This window comes from Aphanomyces astaci, assembly GCF_000520075.1.
Source record: "Aphanomyces astaci strain APO3 unplaced genomic scaffold supercont1.67, whole genome shotgun sequence".
NCBI classification, from domain to species: Eukaryota; Oomycota; class Saprolegniomycetes; order Saprolegniales; family Verrucalvaceae; genus Aphanomyces; species Aphanomyces astaci.
The window spans coordinates 280051-290841 of record NW_009798330.1 but is presented as its reverse complement, the minus strand read 5'-3'; the positions used below and the strand labels follow the sequence as shown (position 1 = coordinate 290841).

The following is a 10791-nucleotide window of genomic DNA, read 5'->3' as shown; positions in this document are numbered from 1 at the left end:
GACATCAAATCAACCACTAATTATTAACCAATCATGCGATAGCATTAGTCTCCAAAACGCAACACCATAATACTGCATGTGAAGAACGACACTTTAGTGACTCGTAACACCACCCCCATGACGCCCGTTCAACGTAGATGACGTGGCAGTACAATAACACCACAAACTAACTAATAAGCGTCAGAGTATGTCGACACCACCACCATGATGCTCGTACATCGTTGATGACGTGGCAGCACCACCCGAACATTACAATCTAACTGCTAAGCTTCAGAGTCTCTCCACAACATCACCATGACGCCCATGTATCGTGGATGACGTGGCACCACCACAACATTACAATCTAACTGCTAAGCTTCATAGTATCTCAACACCACTCTCATGACGCCCGTTCAACGTAGATGACGTAGCAGTACAACAACACCACAAACTAACTAATAAGCGTCAGAGTATGTCGACACCACCACCATGATGCTCGTACATCGTTGATGACGTGGCAGCACCACCCGAACATTACAATCTAACTGCTAAGCTTCAGAGTCTCTCCACAACATCACCATGACGCCCATGTATCGTGGATGACGTGGCACCACCACAACATTACAATCTAACTGCTAAGCTTCATAGTATCTCAACACCACTCTCATGACGCCCGTTCAACGTAGATGACGTGGCAGTACAATAACACCACAAACTAACTAATAAGCGTCAGAGTATGTCGACACCACCACCATGATGCTCGTACATCGTTGATGACGTGGCAGCACCACCCGAACATTACAATCTAACTGCTAAGCTTCAGAGTCTCTCCACAACATCACCATGACGCCCATGTATCGTGGATGACGTGGCACCACCACCCGCCGAACATTACAATCTAACTACTAAGCTTCAAAGTCTCTCAACACCACCACCATGACGCCCGTGCATCGTAGATGACATGGCAGCACCTTCACGCTAGATTCAAACTACTGAGCCTTAGAACCTCGTGACAAAGTGAATGATGTGGAAGTACTAGTACCATAATACTATAGCTAGTAAGCTTTATAGTCTCGTGAGCACCACTGAACGACGTGTGAGGACCACAAGTTTATACTATATGAAGTACTACGTACTAGTAGTATGTTATGTACTTACTATTACTACGTAGTAATAGTTAGTTGTTTGTACCGGTACTACAAACTCACCCCGAAACCCATATCCGGATGTTTTATCCGGATGCGCCGAAAGCGCATGCGCCGAAAAGTGGAAACCCAAGAAGTATAACCTTTGATACATGCGCTAATGACTTTCTTGGCTTGTTTGTCTTGAAGAAGGTAGTCGATCCAACGTAATTTGTATTTGGAAGTGAAGATCCTTATCACTACCCTGCGATCTTTTGCTCGATCTCTACGATCTTCTTTGGTATCTTTCCGGATATCGCCATCTGTCATTTTCCGTAGTGACCCAAGAGTGATAGGATGTAGAGTGCCAACGGCTGGTGGGCTATGGGCAGAAACCACAATATGCGCGTCATTCATCGTTCTTGTGTCCGCGGCTCCAGCAAAGTTAAAGTGCGGCAAAGACAAATACCTTTATCGCTGCAAGCGAAATATAAGATTATAAGGGTTTCGTAGACATTTTGTAAACCCCTCAATATCTCTAAATATAACATCATAAGAATTGCTGAGGACCACATAGGAATTGCTTAGAGCCACATAGGTTTTGCTGAAGGACACATGAGATTTAGAAAAAATCATACAATCAGATATTAATATATATCGTTCTATTTACAGTTAAATTTTGGCGGGATGCTCCATCTTCTTGGCGCAAACTTGGCATTTTCAAATTCCGAAGCGACGACGGGTCCGAGGTTTTACAAAGACTATCAAGTACTCAAGAAAAGTGCGAGCCTCTCAAACTGACCACTTGAGTAACTCCTTGCAACCCCAATCCAGCCGAGTATACAGTACAACCTATACATCCCTTCACCAGCAGCATGATGAACTCAACCGTATTGAACAGCCGCCCCTGATCAAGCCCTTGGTTTCGAATAACGTCGGCTTGCTTGGATTGTTTATTTGGTCGACGTCCTCGGTTCGCCCCCTCAACACGAGTGGTTCCGCCATCGTGGCACCGTGCACGACATGATGCGTCAGTCTGTTCGCCGTGCACTTACCCAGTACATGACCTGCATTCAACATGATGTGTCCTACGTTGGACACGTACAGTACGTCGCGCTGGCGCGAGAAACAGTCGAATCTCAGCTGATTGCTGATCGCATCGTACTCGGCGTTGTCAAGGTCGATGTTATCATTCACATCCCTTCGAAACCGGACTTAACGTTTGCTCCCTCCCAATCCAAGTTGGCCAACTTTGACTACCTTGTGCGTATCTTTCCAGACAACAATCTGGGTGGTACCAAAGGCTTCATACATGTAGGTACCGGACCAAGCGACACCGGCCAGATCCAAATCCCCAAGGCGAATACCAAGCAGTCTTGCCAATGCAAGCCTCGCCTTTGCCCATGGGGAGTCTACGTCTGTGCATCCTTGTTTAGAAACGGTCATACTTGACACGTGCGGATTCAGACGCAAGTAAGCACTGTACACCGATGATCGACCAATATGTATGGAGCTTGTCTTCTTGGACGCGGTGATGATTTACCATGTGTGTGGTTTGCGTTACGCTCCAGCCAGCAAGCACTTACCCCAAGATGAAGTACCCTGGCCAGTCGCGGTTCGCGTTTGGTTGCGAGATTGATGAAACTGACCACGAACGACGTTTCAATCCTTCCAAATATTGGTTAAATAACAGTAGCAAAATTGTCATTATTGGGCATCACTACCTTGGGAGATATGCAGTGATTGTCACCCGGTATGAGCTCAGTGGGACCACTGAGGGACATTCCGAGCGTACTTCATAAATTTAGGAGCATAAACAAGGAAAATCTTTGATATTAGAGTGATTTTGCACCAAGAATCCACACGAATTTTCAAATACAATTTCCCTGAAAATCCTTCGGGGAATATCATGTTGGGAAGGTGCTTTTGCTATAGGAAAAATTCAAATTTAAGCAGAACTGCCGCTGTGTGCGTTGTTGCGGCTCTTCTGGAGCACCTATCGGTAGGGCACGTCTCCCAATCTTTAGGCATATCAACAACTCAGTGCATTAGGTGCAATGTGTACAGTTTGTGACCTTGCACCATCCCTATATGCTGTAGTGTGCATGTTTGAACTTCAAACATGACCGCTTTGAGGTGGTCGATGAACACTGGGGGATAGGATGTATCTGTTGGCTGGTTTCGTTCGGCACTATACCACTGCTCGCCTACGATATCCTCGCTCATCTACTAGTGCGTCCTACCTACCGCTCATCTACGTTTGGTGCCGACCATGCCATTCATCCATGAAGCGAAATTGGTAATTTATAGGCATGTTCAAGTGTTTTGATTGGCTACTGTGTGTGGAAAGGTATACATTCTGACAGAATATATTCATCAAGAAATTCCCAATATAATCAGATCAAAAGGCTTCATCGTGAAACTTTTCAGGAAATATCACGTAGCAAAATCACTCTATTGTTGAATGCTCGGCTTGCGAATGAATTCCCAGTTTACTGTACTGCACATATATTAATAATACATATAGGTGGCATCCGACATCCAACCGACAAATTTGAAGTCGGTGATTGGATAACCGACAAATTATTGAATTTTGATTGGTCAGATATTTTATAGGCAATCTGATTGGGCGATGTAGTTGTCGGTTGAGCAACATATCACTCACATATAACATATACAGCTTGCTATTGGCTGAAAACACAGTCGTATCGACATACTCCGGAACGCATGACCTCAACTCAGCATCCCAAGAACAGAAATACACGTAAGTGGAGCAGAGCTCGACAAACAAGGTGACGAGTTTTGACTAGTACGAGTAAGAGAAGTAGCTGCTGTGCTTGGTGTATGGATAATGTACATCCATAAACAACGTCATTAGACAGACCGCACAATCGTCCACCGACCCACACGGCATGTTCATCTCTGTGAATCCGTAGGAACGAGGTGTTGCCAGGGCCACTGGACTGGGGCACGAAGCAGTTTGTCAGTTCCGGTGGTTGCGTTAAACAACCTCTTTAGTAACAACTTCACTGACACATCAAGTCGCAAATCGGAGTTATGATGGACAGTACATACGACATATTTATCGACCTTGCTAGTGAAACTATACATCACTCGGGGCTATTCATCGCTGAGCCGACACCACTTAAGCTCGCCAACCTGTCGTCCCCGACACCGTGATCACGTTGATGTACTGTGCAGTCACCAGGCGAAATGGTCGTGCCACAGTTGGGACGTGTGCCGATGGTAAACTCACGAATGATCAGTACACTGCAGCATACTGATGTTGGTGTGGCCACTAAATCGAGGGGTCGCGTCACTAACTCGAAATTGGTGACGCGACCCAAGAGCACGTCGACCACGCCACGCTCTTTTGTCCAACTTACCGCGTATCTTCATTATGGTGTCTTTAACTGTACACTTTCTAGATTCCTCATTGGAAATGCAAGCGATTGCAACATCGCTGGAGGTGACAGGGTTTCTGTCCCCATGCCTCCATGGGACACAGCAAGAACTGTGATCAGTCCGCAAACGCAACTTTAGGGTGCGAATCGATGTTGCAGCCTCTGCACGCATTACACGTGGAACCCGGAGCCACGTCGTGTGCCACGTGTATTGCGTGCAGAGGCTGCTCCTCACGGTTCATGTCCACACCTCGTCAGAGACTTGTATAAAAACCAACATACGACATTTGGTCTTTGTATTGAAAATGAAGAGTCATCTACCAATGAAAGGTACGAAGTATTGAAATTTTAACCAATAAGACTAATGTCGGATAGAATTGTCGCATTCGCCAAGTTATCCATACAAATAAAAGGTAACGTTGGTAAGCTGTTATTAATACTATTAATAGTACTACAGTAGTAGTAAGTTAGTGCTATTACATAATGTAATAGCGTTACGTAGGAAATGAAAAGGCACGATGAACTTTCCGTACAGGATAGCTGGTTTGCTTGTAACTTACGACACCTCGCTACTGTAAATGCCAGTTCGACATGCGATATTTGGACATTTTAGCGAATTTTGAGGATATTTCGTCCATAATCGACTACAGTGGAGTTCTTTCGATTACGTGGTCGAGGCAAACCTTGGTTTTGATTGGCTTATTTCGACCAATCCGTGTCAAGATTGCCATTGCCTTTGGATTGCTCAACATCAAACCACTTGAAGGAACTTCCGCGACGGTTCACCTTGTACTACCTCGGTCGTTTTCAACCTCATTTCACAACTTGCTATAACGCCACTCAGTATACCAACAACCATGTCCATCAAAACCCTCTTCAGTCCCATCAAAGTTGGCTCGGTCCAACTAGCCAACCGCATTCTGCTGGCGCCCCTCACCCGCGCTCGCGCCGGCCCTACCCATGTTCCCAACGCCCTCATGAAGGAGTATTACGCCCAACGCGCTTCAGCTGGCTTGGTCATCACGGAATGTACCATGATTGCCCCCAATACATCGGCCTTTGCGGGTGAACCCGGGCTATACACCCCCGAACAACTCGCGGCTTGGAAAGACATCACCGATGCCGTGCACGCGAAAAACGGCAAGATTTTCATCCAAATCTGGCACGCTGGCCGGGCATCGCACCCAGACAACAATGGAGGAGTGCAAGGCGTGGCGCCTTCGGCCATTGCTATCGAAGGCGACGTGCACACGTTGCTCGGCAAGTCGGCGAACGCCGTGCCCCGAGAGCTGAACGAGGCAGAAATTGCAGAGATCGTGCAGCAATTCGCGACTGCCGCGACCAATGCGATCAATGTGGCTGGCTTTGACGGCGTGGAAATCCACGGGGCCAACGGGTACTTGATTGACCAGTTCCTCAAAACGAGCTCCAACCACCGAACGGATGGCTACGGTGGCTCGATTGAAAACCGGACGCGGTTCTTGTCTGAAGTCGTGGACGCTGTCACGAAAGCTGTCGGTGCGGACAAGGTCGGCATTCGTTTCTCGCCCCTCAACAGCTACAACTCGCAGATTGACACCAACCCCGAAGCCTTGAGCGAGAAAATCGCCAAGATCAGCCAGCAATTCAACTTGGCGTATGTGCACGTGATGCGCTCCGACTTTTTCCAAGCTCAAAAGGGAGATGTGGTGCCGATTTTCCGCAAACATTTCAAGAATGTGCTGATTGTCAACATGGGCTACACCAAGGACGAAGGCAACGACGTGATTGCCAAAGGCCTGGCGGACGCGGTGGCGTTCGGAACGGCCTTTTTGGCCAACCCAGACTTGCCAGCCCGATTTGAACAAGGCGCGGAACTCAACGTCCCCGACCAGGCGACTTTTTACTCGGGCGGGGCCCAGGGCTACACGGACTACCCGTTCTTGTCGTAGAGTCCTATTATTAAAAGCCGCGAAATCGAAATCATTCATGTTCAATGTCGTGAGTTCGTTGGTTGGGTGTGGTAAAAATTTTCTTGGAATTGATTCTACATGTCAAAGGGTGTTGCGGCACTAAGTGTCAATTCTATTGGCCACAAGGCCAAATGAATGGACACATCGCTCTTTCGAATGAGCGCCAAGCCAACAACGTTGAAAACAGTCCCAAGTCAATAGAAAAAAGGTGTATTAATACCAAGAGTCCTCTAGTACTGCCTACTGTACCGTCCGTGAACGTTTCAAGTCACCGGTTACTTGTGTTGATTGGCTCAAGGATTAATTATTATTAATAATCCCGGCGAAGGAACCAGAGTCGCTGTTTGCTTAATCCTATTGGACGGGTTAATGGAGTTAGAAGTAACTTGTATCGACCGCTACGCTAGCCTGTATACCTTTACGAGGTCACCTTATTACCAACCCAATAATAAAATCCAGCAAAAATACCAAAAACTTCCCTATAATCCATTTTACAACTGCTTCCACCAAGCCACTCGACATTGTCATGATAACCACTACTAGTACGCCCCCTGTTATGCTTTTCAGCCCCATCCAAATCGGACCTGTGCAACTGGTCAATCCAATCGAGGTCAATAAGTACACTACACCCGACTCGACCACGTTTTACTTGACAGGGTCGCCCAAGGGCTACACCAACTACCCAAGTTTGAGTTTTATGGATTGTATTAAATGCACTTTCGTTGAAGTTGGTGTGTTCTTTAATCACTCAAAGTGGTGGTAGGTGCATTTAGATGCACGCTTCTTGTAATAACTGCATAGTCTACATGAAATATACTCTTCGTTGCACAGGTACTTTTGAAATTGACAGGAACATCTTATCTTGTTCAATTATTGTTCATGTGATAGCGCCATGGACTTGTAGTTCGGAAGCATCCACCATGCATGGGTCGACGTAAATCACCTGAGACGATGGGGTCATCTCCCTCCTCTGGCAATATATCTGAGGTCTCAGAACTTGCAATCATGAATTAATAGTAGATGGAATGCATGTGAACTCTACAAATCTGAAACTATTACAGTCGTAACAACGGGCAATACAATTGCTTTAAACAACTACTGTTAATAGTATTTGGTAGGAGTACGATACTTCACATTGGAACCAACATCATCATGGTGCATAGGTTTTATATATAGTTTTATAGACAGGTCACGGCTCGCGCAACGTGGTGCGGTTGCCCCCGAGCATGAGGTCTGGAAAGTGCTTTTTATGTTTCGCCATCTGAAGCGTTCGAATCTCTCGGCACACTTGGCCAACCTAAGTGAGTTCATAAAATGATTCTTCGGAATTTATTACCGTAATACCTCGATTTTGTGTTCCAGTTCGAAATCAAACACACTAAATAGCACGTTCACATCGACGGGGGTCATCTTTAAACATTGCATTGCTTTCGTAAACTGCGCGCGATCCACCTACCAAAACATAAATATATATATATGTAATTATTCACGCAACTTGAATACGAACAATATATTTGTGACGAATATACTGTAGTAAAGTACCCAAAGCAAGCCCAACGTAAGGCTGTCCCATCCTACGTCGTAGCTCGGGTCGGTAGGATTGGACTTTAAATACGGGTGCTCGTCCTCTTCAGTGTTGACCATCCTACGTAAAAATATATTTATTTCATTGCATTTTCACATAAAAGGGAAATTATTAGGTTGTATACTTCATGTAGTCGTCCAACTCTAACGCGTCATATTTTGCTTGCAAGTGAAGTGGCACGTTGTCCATCGCTTGGCGCTTTAGACAGTTAAAAATGTACTCGACCGACCGCTCGGCAATCGAGTTGTACCTGATTTAATCAAGTTGAATGAATAAATAATTGTATTAAAAACTGAAAATAAAATACACATACCGAACGATGCGATGCATCGCTTGCTTTCGGTTCACAACATTCTTCCGTCGATCCTTTTCAGCTTGAATCTTCAACGCATATTCCTCCATCTGCAAATATAAGAGTAGTTCTTAGGGCATATATATGTATATCAAAGATTGACGTGAAGTTGAGATCATTTAAAATGGTTGACGTAAGTTAGCCCATGTGTTAAGTTGTTTTTCGTCGAATAATATATTTAAGCAAGTACCGTGTTAGTATCTGGAGTGTCGACACAATACACGGTTGCTGTTTTCAAATATGACATTCGTGCTGTCTTGGGCCTACACGTGCATTACACGAACAATTTTAAATCGTGTATTACTGTGTATAAGCAAGTATATACAGAAGTGATAATGTTAGATCGATTATTAAATTGACTGTGAGCGGAAACGCACCGAATTTTGGCTCCAGCTACTTTGAGGACATTTTTAATTAGATGCACAGCGGATTTGGGTCGAGAAGACCGTCGAGAATCCGCCGTCAGATCCGAGGCGAGGGTTTCCAGCCCAAGTCGGCAGCTCCGTGACGGCCTAATAGTTATGAAAACATAATAAATGTTAAAAATATATATTGACATCATCATCACAACAACAACGACAGCGAAAACATCATCCCGATAATTAGATTCCAGCTGATCCTATGAAACCATATGATTTGCATGTATACACACACATATACATTGCCATAAAACTCTCATATATCGAGTTCAAACCGACTATTGCTTGTGTATACACATACGTGGCAACGGGAAGCGAGTACATGAGCGCTGGGTTCTTGTGGGCATTCACGCGAGCAGTCAGTGCATTGTAGCTGCGCTCTACAATTATATTATATTCTCGGTCCATTCCAAGCCGATCACATAGAATATATATATACACCTGCTTTTTGAGCTTGTCGTAGAAACGTATCCACGGTGTGTGTGGGCAAGGTGTAAGTGGGGACCCCTCCCCCTGCTTTGTTGTCTCGTCGCAGGGGGGTGGGATTCAAATTCGAGGGGGGATTTTTATGGGGCCCAGGGGAGGTGGTAATAATTCGATGGGGAAAAGTAGGGGGGGCCCATGGCTCAGCTTTGGCATGGTTGTTGTCGACTGGTTGTTCACCGGGCTTTGTTGTGTTTTGCCACCCGCCGGGGGTGTCGCTGTTATGGGCCGACTGTCCAGGACGACTGATGCAAGGTTTGACCCAGTTTTGCGCTGGATCGGCCAATGCCTTGGCCACGCTTGCGACCTGGCATGGCGAATTAGGGATGGGATTAATGGGACAAACGTACGGCCGCTGGGGGGTATGCGACGAGGAGGTTGCTGAATTCAGAGGTGGGGCACGTCACCGCCAACACTTCCCTCGCAGCGTCTGTGGGTTCCAGCATCCCGTCGATGCCACTGGCACTGAGTTTATAGCTACAACACAACCAACACATACATATTATCAGTGCCATAGGCCACAGCAATTTGTGTTTTACTTGTATCAGTCATTCTAGCATGAAAAGCCACCACGAAGTGGTCAAGTTGTGGGCAGCGCAGTGACACAAATCATTCCATCACAGCCAAATATATACATCCTAGTATGCCACTGACCCTCAATTTATAGGAACACAATCACACACCACCACATCACACACGCTGTACGTATATATATATACAATCAGGTCGATAAATTTTTTGCTAGTATACCACTTGCATAAAGTTGTATAGGTACTACATAGTATAGGTCTGACCTCAGTCACGAAAGCTCCATCATAGCCTCATATTACTGCTATATAGTCCATCCTACGGTCTATACTAGAAGAGTTACCTGGACGTCGAGTTGCTTCGGCCGAGTTTCCACTCGGCGGTGGTTCCACGAGCGTTTCGGCGTGCCTTCGATCGGGGTATCTCGGGTACCGTAGTTTGCAAATCGCGAATGAACCCCACTTGCGCCGCCTCGGGGCGGCCCATCTACATACACGCCGTGGGTGTGTGTCCATCCATGGAGGTTACTACTATCCCTCTGTACGTACCTGGCACTGTGCCGTTGGTTCGCCAGTCGCGGCTGACGAAGACTGGTCCTCGCGAAGAAGTTGCTGCAGAGCTAGCCGATGTCGATGTTTGGGTTTTCGAGTGCTCGGAAAACTCTGGTGCGAGCCCAAGTTGTACAGCGCCGCCTTTCGCTGGACATCGGCCGACGATGGCGGCTTCTTTTTCTTCTACAACCAAGCCCACAACTGTGATTCACATGGTGACGGGATTGGCTACCTTGGGCACCACCCGACCACCCAAACTCGGCGCTGAGGACGTGGCCATGTCGAGCATGGCAAAATGAGAGGAAAGTATGTAGTCTGTTTACCAACTAGCAGTGACGGGTCCTATTGCCACAAGCGAGGGCTATAAATAGACTTGCATGGAGGTCGAACCATACGATGACGGTAGTAGTTTGA

At 46.3% G+C, this 10791-nt stretch overlaps 2 protein-coding genes across 4 annotated transcripts; one reads left to right on the top strand and one right to left on the bottom strand.

Moving 5' to 3' along the window:
* Positions 1 to 5280: 5280 nt before the first annotated feature.
* H257_15205 (hypothetical protein) lies at positions 5281 to 6483 on the top strand. The gene has a single exon (XM_009843225.1). It carries the CDS (start codon positions 5365 to 5367, stop codon positions 6436 to 6438), a length of 1074 nt encoding a protein of 357 aa, XP_009841527.1. The 5' UTR covers positions 5281 to 5364; the 3' UTR covers positions 6439 to 6483.
* A 1126-nt stretch (positions 6484 to 7609) lies between these two features.
* H257_15204 (hypothetical protein) lies at positions 7610 to 10698 on the bottom strand. Of its 3 annotated transcripts, none has more exons than XM_009843224.1 (13): positions 10610 to 10698; positions 10375 to 10557; positions 10170 to 10312; positions 9649 to 9775; positions 9257 to 9605; positions 9117 to 9195; positions 8774 to 8908; positions 8587 to 8659; positions 8358 to 8446; positions 8169 to 8294; positions 8002 to 8104; positions 7804 to 7911; positions 7610 to 7756 (listed from the first exon to the last, which is right to left on the bottom strand). In XM_009843224.1, exons 1-13 carry the CDS (start codon positions 10664 to 10666, stop codon positions 7649 to 7651), a joined length of 1680 nt encoding a protein of 559 aa, XP_009841526.1. In that variant the 5' UTR covers positions 10667 to 10698; the 3' UTR covers positions 7610 to 7648. The 3 variants fall into 3 exon arrangements, with proteins under 3 accessions (XP_009841526.1, XP_009841524.1, XP_009841525.1); XM_009843222.1 differs by having other exon boundaries at positions 10375 to 10560; positions 10610 to 10695; XM_009843223.1 differs by having other exon boundaries at positions 7804 to 8104; positions 10375 to 10560; positions 10610 to 10695.
* Between the last annotated feature and the right edge of the window lie 93 nt (positions 10699 to 10791).